An 18,816-nucleotide genomic window follows, 5' to 3' on the forward strand; every position below is an offset into this window, starting at 1 on the left:
GTGTGGTTAACAGATGTACACTAATCTAACATGGCGCAGATGACGTTAAATGAAAAGCCTGTATACTGAAGGGAAGTGGGTAATTAACATAAACATCATACATAACTACATATCAAACAAACAATAAGTTGAGACAGGTCCTGGATAACACGCCTTGTCGCTTTTGTCTAATTGTATGTGGTGTTAAAAGTAACAGACCCAGTTGGCTATCCAGATCTTTTATCTATCTAGATATAGCCGGAGTGTCATACCAGTTACTAGTAGTAGTGGGAGTCCTAGCCTGATGAACTAACTTGGTCACAGTCTGGACCAATCTTACAAAGTTTTGGGAACAAGGAATCTAGCATTGAAGTATGAAGTACAACTCAAAAGGTACAATGCTGTATGAAATTTCAAGAGCCTGGTAAGATTGCACATCACTGTTTAAAGCTCCAGGTGGGTACCTTTAACGACCTGATACTACAAGAGAAGACTCAGTACTAAGTAGTATGTGGATGTAGCCATTAGTTTGCCTGACCCTCAATTACACAATCGAGCCAAACCACACTTCCAATACTCCAAGTATCTTACTACAATCTTCCAATTGGCCAACCTTTTTGTGTTTCCGTTTACATTGAGGCAATGTATAATTGAAGCGTTGGACCAAGCTGGAAGACATTCTTAACTTTCCTGGAACGTCTTGGCAGCAGCGACCATGTTCTTGAGCTTGTCCCTGAGAACGTGCCTGGGCAGGAAGCCCAGCCCACAGTCGGGGGCCAGCACCAGTCTGCTGGGCGGCAGGAAGCGCAGGGCCTCCCGAACCCGGCCCCGGATCTCCTCCACGGTCTCCACCCTGCTGCGGGCGATGGCCACCACTCCCAGCACCACCGTGGTGCGGCGGAACTGGGACAGGAACGACAGGTCCGTATGGCAGTGGGCGTCTTCTATGGAGACTGGGAGGTCGGATACAAAAAAAAGTGGCAAACTTTAGTCATTACAAATATGGTAAACTTCAATCATTACAAAGGCGGACAAAAAGAATACCTGAAAAAGCAGGAATGACAGGTCGGTGGGGCAGTGGGCATCTTCTATGGAGACTGGGAGGGAGGATACAAACATGGCAAACTTCAATAGGAATGTGGTAAACATCAATCATCACAAATAAGGCATCTATGGAAACCGGAGGTAGAGGACAAATATGGCAAGGTTCAATCCTCAAATAAAGCAATCATCTACTCTCCAACTTAGTGCAAGAAGAGTTCACTTAAGCTCGTTTGCCTGGTGGTCAAAAAGAAAACCAAACAATACCGGTAGAAATCCCCATTAACGGGTTAAAGGGATGTCATAAACAACCTGAGCCTTGCCTGTCTGACAAAAAGGAAGCCCGACAAAATGTCGAATACCAGTCTGCTGCATCCAGAAACGGGAATTTTTTGTCTTCCTTAACAAATGGAAAATGAATGTGATGGTTCAACAGAAGAAAAATACATGTACTATGAAAAGAAAAATACTAAGAACCCTACGTCTGTCGAAGCCAGCACTGTCCAGTTTGTCTGCCAACCTGCCATACAGCGATCTGTCTGCCTTTAGGTAGTCTTCTTGGTCCTTTGGAAAGAAAAACATAAAGTAAGAAAGTAACCGAGTTGATACTACTTCAAATTTGGCTTTGACTGACAGCCTGATAGTGCCCCTGGGAAAGAAACTCAATGCAAAATTCACTTCACTTAGGTACAAATGAGTACATGTACCTAGCTTCAATTGGAACAACCCTCGGATGTGGAACATGGTGAGGAGAGCCACACCTTAAGCATATGAAAGAACCCAGCACGCTTATCGAAAGAGAAGGAGCCCTTCCATGTGTGAGTGGATCAATATAGCTGTATGTCCAGTTATGCAGCTTGTACTCCTTAGTACAAACCTGGTGTGTTACACTGGTTTCCATTATGAAATACCAACAAAGAAAACTACTGGAAGCTTTATATACCTTTGCCCATCTTATAGATGTGCCTATGCTTACCAAGTAAAGTGGATATCCACAGCAAGCATGTACAGACTTTGTCACTTCTGGGGGAAGACCCTAAAATGTGCACAAGAAAATAGCATAAGGAAAGGGAAGATCATTTTCAAACTGCATAACTTGCATGTTAATGATGAACAGAACATTCTGGTAATTCTTGAAACTGAAAAAACAAAACGAGTTCAGAGACCTCATACCTGCATGAGACCTCATACCTGCATAAAATATCAATTCTTTTTGTAAGTGTCTTCTTTTATCTTCCCTCGTTGATAATGCAAATGCATTGGACGTTACAAGTCAACGTGTTGCAGGCCGAACCCGCGCTGCAGGCCGAACCCGCGCTGCAGGCCGAACCCGCGCTGCAGGCCGAACCCGCGCTGCAGGCCGAACCCGCGCTGCAGGCCGAACCCGCGCTGCAGGCCGAACCCGCGCTGCAGGCCGAACCCGCGCTGCAGGCCGAACCCGTGTTGCAGATTCCTTTAGGCAATTGGATTTTACCGAGCAAACCAACCAACCCACCCCTTTTATTTCCAACATAGAAAATGCTCTCGGTGCCTTTACATGCTTTTTGTGGTACATTTCATGATAGAAGAAACTTTTTTAATGATGAAAACTATAGATTTTAGCCAGTTCATTTAGAAAAGAACAAAATTTCGTTTGCCTTTCAAACATATGATTTATTTTGACAACAGTCAGTCCTCTTGATTGACAACAGTCAGTTCAATGAAGCAACACTGCATAAATTATTCTAATCTTCAGAATCACAACATGAGGATGAAAAGGTACTACAGGAAACTGCACAACACCAGGAGGCCCAAAATCAAACCTGAGCTTCAGGCATGACCACCACCACGAACCCATGTACCAAAAATCATTGCAATCTCAAGATTGATTCTGGAGATGTAGCACCGGATACGCCCCTTCCAAACACTCCCATGCTACTGAAAACTATACCTACATTTCATGCATGATACATGTAACGTTACATGTAGTAGGGTATTGATAATACTGTATTAGTGTATGTACAAATTGATTACCTCATTTTCACAGATACATTCCTTTACTAGCCCCTGAGTTACCGAACCGCACTCACCTCAAAGCACCTTGAAACATGTTCTATCCCATACTCCTCAGCTATCTCTGGTTCCCGCATCATGACGGGCTCGTCGATCTGGATGTATTTACACCCTGCGTCCGCCAGGGCGCGCACCTCTCGGTTGATCACCAACACCAGGGCTTCGCTTAGATCGCGGCGGTCTTTGTAGAAACGGTCTGCAAAATACAACAAGTCTGACCTTTCACATGCCACTGCATGTAACTATTAACTGAAGTAATCAGTGAAATTAATAATTTCATTGGGTTGGAAGATACGGATTCTTTGTTCACAACCATAATAAGTTATGTACAATCATTTCGTTATCCTGTAAACTTGAAATTGTACAGTCACAAATGATTTAGAATGAGAATGCTACAGTGTTGATACATTTTCATGTATCTCCGAGGCAGCAAGGAAAGAAAGATTGGGGAAAGGAAAAAAGGAACTGCTAAGAATGGTTAAACATAAAGAATACGATTAACACATCAGTGCAAACTCGAGGTGCCAGCTCTTATTTCTTATTGTTAACAATCTTAAAGTCAGCATCTGCGGTATACAAAAAGGTTGACCTTATACATACCAAAGGCGTAACCTAGACATAGCTATAAACTTTAATTGGTGTATGATTTCATCAGATTAGAAAATCAGGGTTCTTAATTCAGGATCAAAACCGACGTTTCTGTGCTCGTCTGTCATCTTCCTCGTGGCAATAGATACTGTCCAACATTGTCGGCTACCTAAGAATAGCGGTCCCAAACGTGAGAGAGTGTGTATGGGAATCTGATTCGGGTGGGGAAGTAAAAGGCCGTGGAAGGAGGGGGATGGGCTACCGTCCAATACCGTCAAACAACCGACTGATCATATAGTCTCAAAAAGTCTATGGGACGCACACCTCACCTATTCCGGGGGCTACATGTTAGAATACATTTTCCCTACCTTACTGTGGGATGTACATCGTACATGTATGTAGATTACGTTTCATGTAAGTAGCTTACTTTTCATGTATGTAGATTACTTTTCATGTATGTAGCTTACTTTTAGTGGTCCCTATGATGGTCATGGGCCCAGGTACGGTGATCTTGACCGGGTGCTCGGTTAGCGCCTGAGACGCCTTCCACTCGTCTACAACAAACGGGCTGTCGTCCCGTGGTTTGACTTCTGACACCACGGTAGGGAAGAATCCAGTGCAAGCGCCGTTCCGATACGTCACTTTCTCCAACTCCTCAAAACTGAAGCCGTCCAACTGACGACTGGGGAAGGAAAACAATTCTTCAGTTTCGTAACTTGAAAAGAGTACAAGATGAAGTCCACTGAATAATGTAGATCGAAGTTTAGATTGTAACAATAGAACTTTTCTTTTCAAACCTATCATAAGAAAGTTACCTCCATTTGAATCTGAATTTTAGATATGTATTATTAGTGCTGAAAAACGTTTCTTATGCGTTTTGACCAAGTACGGACGGTTATGTTAGTAGTATCAGTAGCCCAGTCAGTGACTTTCATATCTGTATACCTGTACTTAGCCCGATGGGTATGAATGTACATTTAGGCTATTCATAATATTCGCACCTCTCGAAAGATTACACTAAAAAAACTACCAATATGCCGCAGAGATGATTTTTGTGCTCATTGCCTGAAAATGCCACATTTGGTTGAAAGATCAATGATTGAGATAACCCATGTCAAGTCAAACCAACGATGACATTTTGTATCACATACCAGAAATGGTAGACATAGTTTTCTCTCCGCAGTTCCCCGTCCGTGATCACGTCGATCCCGATGTCCACCTGTTCTTGGATCACCTCCCGGATCGCACGTGTGATCTGTTTCTCAAGCTCTGAAGAGTTGTGGTAGTAATCATGGTGTAAAGCTGTGTAGTGCTGTCATTCACATTCTAAACACTGCCTGGCTTTTGTTTGAGTTGATCAAGATCCATAATTAGCTGAACAATATAATATGTGCAGCTACTCTGTGATCCTTATAAATATATATAGAGAGAAATACACAACTGTACAAAAATACATGACACACAGCATAATGATGTACAGAATGTACATACATGTATACATGTACCATGATTCTCGCGATTTTACGTTCTGAAGTGATTGGTCATCAGTATCGATCCTGAAGAAGGCAACAGTGGTCGCTGAAAATTTGATCCGTGTGTATTTGTATTGGAAGAAAGTTTAGCTTTGTGCTATGATTACTTTGATTAACTTTTACTATGATTACTTTGTACTATGGCTACTTTGTACTATGGCTACTTTGTATTATGATTATCACAGCCAATATCCTTAGAGTATCTTTTATATAAATACGTGTAGGTGTGCTAGTGATATGTTCTGTTGACATGGACAATGTGTGCCCAAATCTGAATCTACCTTCCTTGTCAGCTGCCCTTTGGAAGTCGTTGAAGTCAGCCGGAGTGTACTTGTAGCCTTTGGCCAGGTTAGCGTCTGTGAACCAGTCCGGAATCCGGAGGTAGTCCGGCTTAGGGTAGCTGCCGACCACGGTTGTCAACATTTTGGGTTGAGGCAAGTTGCAGATCGGGTGCAAGTTAAGGATACCGACCTCAATAAGAAAGAAACGCCGCGGCGAGGCAGTCCAAAGTTCTGTTTATTTTACTTTCTAGCTATGGTTGTGCTCTCTGACCTGAATGGTCAATACGAACCAGTCATCGGTCAAATTTACTTTAAAGTTAGTGCAAATTAAAGATGAGGTACTTTGAATACGCAACTAGAGTCGTAGGCGGGTGAAAAAGGGTAACGAAAAAAGGACTGTTCTAGAAATTTACATTGTTGTCATTTTAGAATCCCCTGGCTAAGTCTGTGGGTTAGTTTTACTGAAGTGATCATATCGGAATAGGTAACGTAACATTTACTTAATTACGTTCCCTAATTACGTAAAATTTACTTATTTACGGCCCTTCTGTGACAAGTAGAAAAAAGACACAATCGCGTTTCATGTATATTTTATTACTGGAATACAAATAAAAAGTTTTAAAAACCCGTAAAAGTAATACATGTAGTAAACTATCTAAAGGAATTCCAATTTCACATTCAATACTTTGAAAAAAAATTCAAAACTTTTGTGGCCTGGATATGGTTTCATTCAAAATAATTCAGACTTATTTCAAATATTATTGAAAAATCTCGGTGAAGTTGAATGGAATCTATTATGGAATGAATATGATTCAGCACTCGAATGAAAGTTAACCTGTGACTGTAATCAAGATAATAAAGTTACATGTTATATCCGTACACAAAATAAACAAGCGCTTACAAACAATCTTTCGACCAGTCCTATGATCCGACGACTACGTCAGTCGACCCGAGCGAAAGTGTGACGTCAGGACCGGGTCAAGGGTACTCGGCAGTTGGTATCGGCCCCCGTCTTTGTTGAGGGATGGCCGAGTGACGTTGGTTTGCAAAAGGACGTCGACCAGAAGACGGGTCGAAAGCTTGTTGGTAAGCATTTAGTTTGCACGGTGTAGTTTTAGGGCGGAAATGGCGTGTAATAGGTCTATTTCTCGGTGCATACATTCATCACAGTAGTTCGCTTTAAACATTTAAAAAAATTCTCTTACAGTGAGGCATTTGGCACTGGTAGTTCTGATTCTGCCTCTATGTTATCATTCTGACGGAACGTTATCTATTCCATCTTTATTCCCTATCATAAAGCGATCTTAAATTATCTTCCTTTAATCTACAAGCAGATCCTATGGTAGCATAACATAGTATCAAAAGCTGGCAAAGGAGTATAGCCGGCCTAGGAGTGTTCGGTTGGCAATGAACACCCCTAGGCCGGCAACGCTCCTTTGCCAGCTTCTGATACTATCTTATGCTACCGTAGGATCTGCTAGGAGATTATCTGCCTTATCAGTTCTCCGGAAATGTTTGTGCAGCTGCGACCAAGTTCTTGAGCTTGTCCCTGAGAACGTCCCTGGGCAGGAAGCCCAGCCCACAGTCGGGGGCCAGCACCAGTCTGCTGGGCGGCAGGAAGCGCAGGGCCTCCCGAACCCGTCCGCGGATCTCCTCCACGGTCTCCACCCTGCTGCGGGCGATGGCCACCACTCCAAGCACCACCGTGGTGCGGCGGAACTGGGACAGGAACGACAGGTCGGTATGGCAGTGGGCGTCCTCTAAGGAAACTGGAGGGCAAGAGAAAGATCGGAGTTACGGCTTTGTCGAACAAGCCATTGCGGAGCCGTGTGGCGTAACGGCAGAGTATTCAGCTCAGGACCAAGTGGTCCCGAGTTCGAATCCTGTCATGTCACCGATGTGCCCCTGGGAAAGGTACTTTGGACGGCCTTCCTCACTCTACTCAGGTGTGAAAATGTGTACCTGACTTCGGTTGGGGACGTAAAAGGCGGTGGAAGGAGCGGATTGGGCTCAGCTTCCAATACCTAGACAATGTGTGAATAACAACTGTCTGAAATTTCTATGGAACAACCTTTACCTTTTGTTTGTCCTTTGTAATAAGGTATACCAACTTGAGTGTGGTGACACAGTGTTCTGGTCTGTCTTGAATAAAAAAGCCATATAGTTTTATCAAAGGCTTAAACAGACTTGACTACGGACCTAACATTGTAGAGGTTCCGTATGGCATAGTCTAGATCTATACGATTATACTGTCTATTTCGTTACGGAATAAATGTTTTAAAAGTCTATCAAAATCTATTTCATTCCCATCTTGCAATGAGGCGAGGCTTTGCGAGACAAAGTTGAACCAAGGAGGTAAAAATGGCACATCTCTAAAAGTCAAACACATAGATCACGATATCGACTACATGTAAACGCCTTCATGTGAAGTTTGGATAACAAAGTTGAACTTCGGTCGAAGTCGACGTTATCTAGTTTTGTTACCAGTCGATCATACAGGGTTTAAACGCATATCTTTAAGTTAAAACATACTATTCTTCCATATAACAGTCACTCGGAGTTCAAAACTTCAAACACATGGATCACAATGAATATCGACTACATGTATACGACTTTTTGTGACGTTTGGATAACAAGGTTGATCGTACTTCGGTCGAATCCGGCGTTATCCAGTTTCGTTGCCAGTCGGTCGTACAGGGTCCTGTCGGCCTTCATGTAGTCGGTCTGGTCCTGAAGTAAAGAAGCAAAAGGTTTTTTTTTAGAAACTTCTGCTCAAAGATAAAATTTCAAAGTTGAAAATTAAAATCTTCTCAAAATCTGCACGTTACCGACTTGTGGAACCGGAACAAATCTAGTATTCTAGACAGTCCAATTTTGGGTGGTTATACTTGCATTGTACCTGTGTTGCATGCATGTTGATCGATGTATTGATATATTGACACCCCTATTTCAGGGATCCTAGCAGCAGTTACTTTCTGAGCAGGCATTTAAGATACATAGTACACGTAGTTGACACGTCCACCAGTTTATAAGTCATTTTGTACATCATCCATGATGATCCATGATCCGTGACACTTTTTCTGTCCTCGAGTGGCATCCACTGATTCCAATGACTTACTTACTAGGTATGATGGATACCCACAGCAGGCGTGAACGGTCTTGGTGACATCCAATGGAAGACCCTGATGGCAAAGAAGAAGAGAGTAGCAAAAGTTACCGAACAAAAGCTTTTCATTTTCATTCTTTCGCATCTTTCTTCTTTGACATTGGCATTGACAGTGACATTCTACGACGTTAGAATACGTTTTTCCTATGTTTTATTTCTTTTGTTAGATCGTGTACTGTGGCTTACTCGTACTCACGATATTGTAGATTTAGATGGCGTATTACCTCGAAACACCTTGTGACGTGTTCTATCCCATAATCTTCAGCTATTTCTGGGTTCCGCATCATGACGGGCTCGTCGATCTGGATGTACTTACACCCTGCGTCCGCCAGGGCGCGCACCTCTCGGTTGATCACCCACACCAGGGCCTCGCTCAGCTCCTTTCGGTCTTTGTAGAAACGGTCTGGAAAAAACAACAACAGAATTTTGTAAACGAAGTGACCGTTTTCTTGTGTCAGTAGATCAGAGGTTTTGCCTGGAAGACTCCCTGTATTCTTTGTAAATACATGTGTCGAGAAATTAAACTTCCTCTTGTTACAAGCAAGGAGGTTATGCCTCCTTGTTACAAGTAACCATACCACTTTTGACGCACACGTCAAGTATATTATTACGTATATATTTCTATTTTTCGTTTCCACTTACTAGCAGTGGACCCTATGATAGTCATGGGCCCGGGGATGGTTATCTTGACGGGGTGGTCCGTGAGGGCCTGCGCCGCCTGCCATTCCTCCAGGACGAACGGCTTGTCGTCTCGCGGGCCGACCTCCGACACCACGGCGGGGACATAGCCTGACCACGCCCCGTTCCGGAAAGTCTCCTTCACTAAGTTATCGAAGTCAAACCCGTTGAGTTGCCGGCTATATTGAAGAAAAAAATAGTCAAGCCATTTTAAAACTTAACAACATTACAAATGTGTGTATCAAGCTGACCGAACCTCTCGGACCCTACTAGCCGCAAGAGGACAATCATGTAGCCTCCACTAGGCTCCGCGGATCGGAGGTCTAATAGTAGAAATTGGACAAATAGAGTCAATAGTACGCTATAGGGAGTCGGCCGGCCAAAGGACTTACTGTAAATGCATTTAAGTTCGCGGGGATTTAATTTCGCGGTAGCGGGAAAACGGTTTTAATTTCGCGGTATCGCCATGCACTATAGATCTCTTACTGTTATGGAAAAATGTTCGCGGTTTTCGCGGCGGCCGCTTAACCGCGAATATTTAAAACCACCGCGAACATGTCTGCATTTACAGTATTTCCTTACTCTCCAAGTAGAGGTTGGTGGGGATGTGACCTTTTCCTTATATGCCGTATTTTTCGACCAGCCCCCCCACCAACATCTGCTTGGAGAGTAGGGCCTACCGCGAACATCGTATCTTTGTCAAGTTGGCATTTATATACCTGGTCGGTTGCTGTACCACAAATCAAATCAGCTCCATCTACATCAAGGTACATAGTTCTGACTTAAACAGTTTTTTTTTTACTCAATGGTCACCACGTAACAAGGCCTGAAGGCCACTCATAGTTAAAGCGTTGAATACATACCAAAAGTAGAGGATGTAGTTTTCCCTCCTGAGTTCCCCGTCCGTGATCACGTCGATCCCGATGTCGACCTGTTCTTGGATCACCTCCCGGATCGCACGTGTGATCTGCTTCTCAAGCTCTGAAAAAAACACGACAAAGGTCTAGTCATATTTTTATGGAGAGCTGTGATTTTGGGGCTATGTGTGTTTCTGTCGGTCTACCTGTCTGTCTGTCTGTCTGTGGACAGCGTTGTTAGAGATGCGGATGAAGCTTTTAAGCTCACATACCTCGTCACATTTGGCGAAAATCGATCGGACGACGATTCTGCGGCAATCGCACGAGCCTCGCTTATAATAATAAACTTTATTGCAGAACAATTGTACAAGGTACAAAGTATGGCTTATGTGTGACAGGGACGGTTTACAGGTGAAAAATACGCGGAACCCTCTGTCGATCTTAGATATGGCCGATCTTCCATCGATACGCCCGAAGATCGTGGATAATGTGACAGGGGCATAATGACATTGCGTTTATTGACAGAATTAAAAAAAATGATTAGATTATGGTCTCCCTGGCGACTTTCCATGGCACTGCAGCAGGACTTCCGGATTTTGATATCTTGTGTTCAGGACGCCATATGGTCTGAATTCCTAGTATTGTTCTGTCCCCAGTCTTCAGGCCTAATGCACTGGTCAAGCTCAATAGGTCACGGCCCAGGCACAAGAGAACCCGCTCTGAGGCAAATGAGGGCTCTCCCAAAATCCTCAGAGGCCCTGAAATAAGCGCAAGTGCTCTTCGAAGGTTTGCAAAGTAGACTAAGCTTCGGGTACGACAAGTATTAGCCACAAAACCGTGTTGTGTCGTCATGTGTTACGGTGCTATCAGTTAACCTGCAGTTGAAGTAAAGATGACGCAACTATTTATTAATCATCTGTCAACCAAGCGGTTTTGTTTTAGCTAGATTTCTTATTCAAGCTTGTATACCCCAGAAGGTAAAAGTTACTAAAACCTAGGTATACTAATTACTATATTAGACTATATTAGCTTGAATGTATATCCACGACACCAATGTACCAGCCCTGCCGCGTTTCGGAGTGCCCCAAGGACGAGCATGCAATAAATCTTCATTACTTGTCCCTGTTTCTAGGTCACAGGTTGACGAGTTCAATTTTTAAAAGTCCCAGATATCCGATATCGCGATTCAAGTCTGTTTTCGATCCGCCAGGTTTCAGTACAGCCAGATGGTAATCTTATCTTCAATTGCCAAGCAGATATGGGAAGGAAAGCTTTAGGAGATATTGGAAGGAAAGCTTTTAGCTTTAGGTATAAATAGGTATAATGTGTCATATTATATGACACCCCCACCCCCAACGTCTGCTTGGTTATTAGTGTCCATGAACCTTGACCGCCTCGAGCTTCAGGCTTCATAATCATACCCTTGGGGATAGAATCCATTGTACACTGTATAAACCAGGTTCCATAGCCTTGCTCTAAGCAGTCATAATTCGTTGGTTGCCACGCGAACTGTTAGAAGCCATACATAAAGACATTGGATTCCAGACTTATGGTTTGCTGAATTACTCTATTCAAGGAACTTGATAAAAGCTCCTTGCCCTACTACTCTACTGAACTCTATCCGTGTCCCATAGTGAGCTTCAAAATGGTGAAATAATTATAAAAGGGCAGTCCGAAAATGTTCTTTCTGTGTTTACTTCATGTCATACGTACGTGTGACTAACGAAATGAAATTTACTTTTTAAATCCAAAAAGTAATACGTCTGCTTGCTTGAAGACTGAGCAAACGTATTCTCACTCGGCGCTGGTACTCTCCAAGCAGAGGTTGGTGGGAAAAATCGTGACCTTTTCCTTTCATAGTGTTTTTTTCGACATTGGTGGGAAGGCCGGTCGAAAAAAAAAATTATGAAAGGAAAAGGTCACGATTTCTCCAACCAACCTCTGCTTGGAGAGTAGGCGCTGGCAGGACTCCAAGGAGATGGTCTCAGCCCGTCGCGTTCAGTCGGACTTTGTACCCGGGGCCTGACATCCAACACCCTACAAAGTATTCAGAAGGATCCACGATCGTAGGCATGCACTTGGCGTAATAACTAATACCAACTGATTTCTGGTTGAAATAACCGTTCAACAACGACGTAACAAATGTTATACATATTTTCTCTGACCGGTATCAGCATGAGCAACTAGAAGGCAGACGCCTTAAAATGGGTCCGTACCTTCTGTGGAGGTTACGTCGTTTCGGAAGTCGTTATATTCTTGTGCGGAGAACCCTTCCTGCCCCTTCCTGATCCCAGCAACGGCCTTGAACCAGTCCGGGACAGGAACGCTCTCCGGCTTGGGATAGCTCCCGATAACTGTCGTCTGTAGAGGCATCCTGACCCGACCTGGTCGACTCGAACTAGCCGCTACTTCCCTACTAGTAGTATAACGTCCTTGCCTAGCCTAGCCCTCCGAATGGTGAATTATTTACACGGCCACGAATCAATCGAGTTAGCAGCCGGGCTAAACTAATGATACTACTTGTTTGATACAAAGAACCAATTTTATATGTTCTGTTCAGTAAAACTTCAGTTCCTAACACAGCCTAGCGATATATATGACTAGTAAACTAGAATGACGACGTTTATCTATGTGATAGAAGTTACCTGAATTTACCTGAACCACAGAAGATGTACGATGTAGTACCCCCGCGGTCAGGACCTAGAATATGAACCACTTTATAGAGTTACCTCAGTCCCATGCCCTATAAAGGCTGTACTACATATGTGGTTAGGCTACGGGTGAAGGTCACCAGGCAGATGTGCCATTGTTTAGCTTTTATTACGAGTGACATTTCGCTTTATGGCCTCTTGGCATAGGATCAATACATGTATCTCCAAGCAGATCTTGCGTGATGTAAGACATATGTATTTCTTTCGTCCACACACCATTTTGGTTACATGGACCGTCACTGATGTAACTGCTTTTAACAGTCAACCAGACATTCTTTTCAATACCAGACAGTGACGTACTACACACATGTACACGTGATGTCACTGGCTGGGGTTAATAACCTCCTTCTGGCCTGGGTGCGGTAACTGTCGGGATGACCGAAGGCTAGATAATAGATAAGTGGTTATTATAGATTGGCGAACTTGAAGAGCGGCCCAAACTGGATCCATGGAGTCAACACTCCTCCTAGTGGGTGAAACCACTCTAAGCTATTTAGTCCCAGATGTGCTCTCAATCTTTCAATCTTTCAAGTTTCAGTACACACAGCCAGATGGTAATAGGTTATATAGTCTACTAAATTTAGTACTAGTATACGACTCCCTCCCCCAACATCTGCTTGATGATTAGCACGCTTCGACCCTTGAACTTTGACCGACTTCAGCATGGGGGTATGCCAGGGGAAAGCCAGCATTGTTTTATTGCCCGATTCCAAGATCTCAAATCAAAGTAGTCATACGACGGAGGTTGCCACCTTTAGACGCTCTCTATATAAGACTAAGACCGATGATTCCCGACTAGATGAGCGTATGGTTTACTCTACTCTGAGTGAAGGCAATGAGATGCAAAATGGTGAAGTAAACGGTTAGAAAGCTTTCCTTTGGTTTTCGTGATACGTCTGATCAACGAAAAGAAAGTTACAAATCTAACAAAATAAGACGCCTGTTCATGGTTTGGTCTACTTCAAGACTGAGCAAATTGTTCTTCTCGGCGCTGACTGGACTTCGAATACGAGTAGACACGCAATTGTGTTCTCAGCCTGTCCCGTTCTGGTCGGACTTTGTAATGTACTCGGCTGACATCCGATCCCCGATCAACACTGGTTTGTATATCCTTGGTAAAAATAAACAGTATTCTGAAGGACCCACGATTTTAGGTTACGCATACAGAGCGTCATACCAACTGATCGACACCAAAGGTTATTTCTCTGACCGGTATCAGCATTTAAGCAACTACAAAATTATATCATTGACAGCTCAACAAATTTATGATTCCTACCTTCTTCGGAGGCAACTTCCTTTTGGAAGTCGTTATATTCTTGTGCGGAGTACCCCTCTTGCCCCGTCCTGACCCCAGCTCCTGCCTTGAACCAGTCCGGGACAGGAACGCTCTCTGGCTTGGGATAGCTCCCGATAACTGTCGTCTGTAGAGGCATCCTGACGAGAACGACTGGAACTAGCGGCTGGTCCCCTCCGCCCTAATCAGGCTAATGCAAATCGTAACATTATACAGAAACGGTCACGGCTTTCAGCAGCCGGGCTAAGCTAATGACATTACTTGTTTGCATGATGCAGAAAACTCGGTTCGGTTCGTAACACAACCCAGTGATATGCGCATGATCGCTACTTTGAGCCAATGAGCTTTTATCTTGTTTGAACTTAAAGCTTTAACTTGAGGTCCGTATAAACTATCCGCAGAAGTACTACAAACAAGTTCGTAAACGCACAGAAAGACGACGGTTATGTGAACCACTCTATGAATTTAGCTCGGCCCTAAGCCCCCAAGGCTATATCACATGCAGGGCCCCCAGTCGCGTCGTGCGAGGCGCATGATCACTTGGTGGGACATCCCGTTGTTATACCTCAAGTGGTGACGTATCAAATTATATGCTCAGGACCATTAATGTCTGTCACTACCTGAGACATGTGGCGCTCGCCTACATAGCAAGCTCTCTGGGACTTTTTCCTCACTCGATTTTTTTGCTCTTAAAGACATAATCCCCTTCTTTTGGTCATTACTTTTCGTATCGGATCGTTTGTGCTGCCAGAGGGCCTGCTATGGAGGCTATTTGGCAATCGCTTTCAATCGGGTCTGCTACCAGAGTCCAAAAACCAAATAAAATAAAAAAAGATGTAGGAAAAAAAAGAATCTGTTGTTCTGTATACATACTTCAACCAGCAGGTTTCATCGATAAAACCATCTTGCATACACTCTTGTGGTCAGTCATTTGCTCAACATTCTGCCCTCTTCTAGTCTCTGGAAATAGCAGAAATTGACCGGGCGAACACCACAGTTTGTGACATATGGCCAAAAATTTCTACCATTTCCATACCCTGGGAGCTATCCGGGGTCGGGCAGCTTGGACAGTTTATCGTTAGCCCAAGACAGTCATGCCCGCCGAGCTCCTATTAGCGCCCCGGGGAGTTTAAGCCCGATATACTACTAGTACTGTAAATGCGTTCGCGGGGATTTAAATTTGCGGTAGCGGGAAAAATGACTTTTCGCGGTGGATTTAATTTCGCGGTAACACCATCTACTGCAGTCTAATACCTTAATAGAAAAATGTTCGCGGTGGATTTAATTTCGCGGTAAAGTGGTCGCCGCGAAAACCGCGAACATTAATCCACCGCGAAAATTTCTGCATTTACAGTAATACACTCGCGAACAAATCTCGCTAGCTACCCGTCCTGTCTGGCTTCCCAGGGTACCATTTCCAGTGACATGTGGAGCATTGCAGTGAGCATTGCCGGGCGATGACCTCAGCCCCGTCATGCCCGTAGGGTCTACTCTCCAAGCAGAGGTTAGGCTCCTCCGTCTGTTTTTAAACGTCAAAAAAACAGTATGTAGGGATGGCAAATGCATGAAACTCCTTTGCTGGCTATTATTATCAATTGATCAAACTCCTTGACCAGCTGCAGCGTATAATACCAGCGTATGGTATTTATGTCTCATGACATAAAGAATACGGTACAAAATAGAAAGCCCGCACTGCGCGAAAAGACAGATTTCCACGAGTTCCCAACATTGCGCACGATGGTGAAACCTGACGTGTCCTCACCGTGGGCACGGGTTTCCACGGACTGCCTGTTCCCGCGTGCCCCAACCTTGAAAACCTGTGCGCACAATAGGGCACGCGAAGAGTCCACGTGCCCCACTGTTGCACACTTCTCGTGTTGAACAATTATCGTTAACAATGGAGAGCTGAGAAGTGTCTGATAATTTAGTTATGAGAATTGCCGAGTAAAAATACCTCAGACCTTCGCCACATTTCGGTTTGTACTTGTGGGAAAATAAAAAATGCAACCGACGCCAACAGTACGCAAAATAGGATTTGCAACACATCGTGCCGTAACATGCATTGGCATAATACCGGTCATAAGCCTTATACCGGTCGATTAAAAATAGTGGAACTTAAAGAGATCTACACATGCAACAATAGTTATTTCTAAGGTATGCACACTTCAGACATATAGGTGTCCAATACATCATTTACAAAGCATCGATAACAATGCATTCGAAGACAACAAGGCCAAAAGTTTTCAGTTCATTTTCGGGGCAGGCGAGCGCGTCGTGGGACAAACACACTGTCACGTTCATCGCCAGATTTGTAGTTAATAATCACATGTGCTCACGGCACAAGACGAGCATGATTCAACAGCAATCTTGAATTTCTTTTGGTGACCTACAACTCGTGTAAAAGTGTGAGGAACCGTTGCATTATCGCCCGGATCTACGGCTGAATGGGTCAAATTGAACGTACGCCGCCATTTTCCCTCCATTTTTAATGCTACGGCCAGCAGTAAAGTTTTACGTCATAGCGGTTGTGACGGACCAAAATTAAATGAAAATTCTTGTCAGTATACGACCATTTTCTCATGACTTTTTGTATGCTCATGCAGATTTTTGTTTTGTACAACTACTAACAGGAAAGAAAGGAACAACAGAGGATGTATAAAGGTACATAGCGGCAGTTAATTGTGCCGTGTTTCGTTCGGCCGGTATAGTGCACCCCCTTCCAACCACGCGCCCGTTCTCCGTGCAATTCCGCGGTGTGTTCCAATTACGATATTATGTTTTTAGCAGGACCAGAGAGACAAAATAATTTACACAGAAGAAGTGGCAAAGGTAAGCTGTAACAGCAACATGTAACTGGAGAAAATGATGCGTTGATCATTTGCCAAATTAGCATTGCTTGAGAAATTGCAGTAAACCGACCGGTATTATGCCAATGGATGTTATACACGAAACTAAACAAACTATTTTACCTCTATATACAGATCGCGTGTAAGATTAAAGTCACTACTGAAGTCTGAAGCAACATATTCAATTTCAACGGAGTGTGCCCGATTTCTGTAACTAATCATATGAATTGTTTTCTATGCAACATTACTTGAGTTGATTGTCATCTAGGCTTTAACCTGGAGTGCGGCGCCTATCAATGCATAGATTCTTGAAAGTGTTGTTCTTTGTCGGTCGGCTTTGTTTATACAGTACTAGTACATCAACGCCGCATTCCGACACCATGTTGGATCTGCATTATACTGACTCCTCGTTTGTCGAAAAAAAATCGATTCAAACTTTTACAAAGATAATTAGGTTATGGAGAACTTCAATATTTGTATAAGTCACTTTCATGGTGTAATTTTTGGTTTATATCGGTATTATGGAGATTGTCTGCCTGGCTTGGTTTTTGGTTGAATATTGAGAGGCGGAAGTTTGACCCGCCTGTTGAATATTAATGAACTCAGCAAATGTCTGTTACAAGTGGGCAATACCGACCATTAAACTTAAAGGCAAGTAAGCAAAGTAAAAAGCAAGAAGGTTAACTACTGGAATTCCACAAGCACCCCTCCCCCAATACACATTTCATTGTTTTGTTTTGAAAACATGGTATCCCGACGCGCGTGGCTGGTTCGCGATTTTCAATGTTGACTTTGGTTTTCTAATGCCGGGAAAGTAAGTTTGCCATGGAAGGGAGTTTAGCAGAGGGCTACATACACAGGGTTTTAGTTGGTCGATTATCTTAAATGTACCTTTTTTGTATTAGTTGGTAGGCTTTCTGCAGACACAAATGATTTATCTAAAGCACAAGGTGATTTGAAAGAATATTAGAACTTATGCGATGTGTATATTTGATAAAACAAGGATACACAAGAAAAGCTCAAGCTTCCTTTAGTGAACTAAGAATACTTGTACAACGCAGGGCATCATGTACAAACTCCTTTGTGACATACACACAACTAGTATGTACAAAGAGCTATTGTGTCTGTATTCAAATACCCATCCGAAGTAGCCAATCGTATTTCACACATGAGGTGGGTGTTTGGAAATGAGGACCAATCAACTCACGTGTCCCAATTTTCAAACCTGTGACGGTTTTCCTTTCAATTCTTCTCATTCAGAGTGCTTTCACGCTGCTCCGACCGGTCGATAGCTAAGTATTTGATCGCACGACAAACAGCGCAGGTAAACTCATTGAGAGCTTGAGAATGATTCTACGTCAAGACCCGACATTATCTTGCCATCGAATTGAATTCCACTGGGACCAAGTTCTACTTTTAGAGCAGCAACTGTCCTCCTGGCTATTACCCAGTCTACCGAGAGTCGGGCGGGCTCTCTGTGGGTGGGGTGGGGCGATCCCCGCCGCTCGGATCGCCAGACGCGCCCCTGACTGTTAGCTCTACGTGGTACACAAGTTTCTGTCCAGTCGGCTTGGATGATTTGGAGTTCCTTTGGTTCCGTGGAGGCCCTACATGTTTCATGATGGATTGTATACCACTGTTAATATACCACTGTTACGAAATTGCACATCCACGCTTGGAATTCGGCAGCGACTATGTGATTTCATATGCTCCTGATCATGACTAGCAACTGCTTGTCTAACTGTGGACACTTAGAGTTAGACATCATAATGTACAGAGCAGGAATGCTGA

The 18,816-nt window shown here is 43.6% G+C and overlaps 2 protein-coding genes across 3 annotated transcripts; both read right to left on the reverse strand.

The window, feature by feature from the left end:
• Positions 1–660: 660 nt before the first annotated feature.
• Positions 661–5,652, reverse strand: LOC118421553 (5-methyltetrahydropteroyltriglutamate--homocysteine methyltransferase-like). The gene is made up of 7 exons (XM_035828890.1): positions 5,474–5,652; positions 4,812–4,929; positions 4,128–4,342; positions 3,090–3,268; positions 1,997–2,056; positions 1,503–1,584; positions 661–932 (listed from the first exon to the last, which is right to left on the reverse strand). The coding sequence occupies exons 1-7, from the start codon at positions 5,613–5,615 to the stop codon at positions 661–663; spliced, it is 1,068 nt and encodes a 355-aa protein (XP_035684783.1). The 5' UTR covers positions 5,616–5,652.
• Positions 5,653–6,930: 1,278 nt separating this feature from the next.
• LOC118421554 (5-methyltetrahydropteroyltriglutamate--homocysteine methyltransferase-like) lies at positions 6,931–14,381 on the reverse strand. Of its 2 annotated transcripts, none has more exons than XM_035828891.1 (7): positions 14,162–14,381; positions 10,181–10,298; positions 9,282–9,496; positions 8,864–9,042; positions 8,596–8,655; positions 8,122–8,203; positions 6,931–7,242 (listed from the first exon to the last, which is right to left on the reverse strand). In XM_035828891.1, the coding sequence occupies exons 1-7, from the start codon at positions 14,316–14,318 to the stop codon at positions 6,971–6,973; spliced, it is 1,083 nt and encodes a 360-aa protein (XP_035684784.1). In that variant the 5' UTR covers positions 14,319–14,381; the 3' UTR covers positions 6,931–6,970. The 2 variants fall into 2 exon arrangements, with proteins under 2 accessions (XP_035684784.1, XP_035684785.1); XM_035828892.1 differs by lacking the exon at positions 14,162–14,381 and adding an exon at positions 12,391–12,588.
• Between the last annotated feature and the right edge of the window lie 4,435 nt (positions 14,382–18,816).

The sequence above is a fragment of the Branchiostoma floridae genome, chromosome 8 (assembly GCF_000003815.2).
Source record: "Branchiostoma floridae strain S238N-H82 chromosome 8, Bfl_VNyyK, whole genome shotgun sequence".
Lineage (NCBI taxonomy): Eukaryota > Metazoa > Chordata > Leptocardii > Amphioxiformes > Branchiostomatidae > Branchiostoma > Branchiostoma floridae.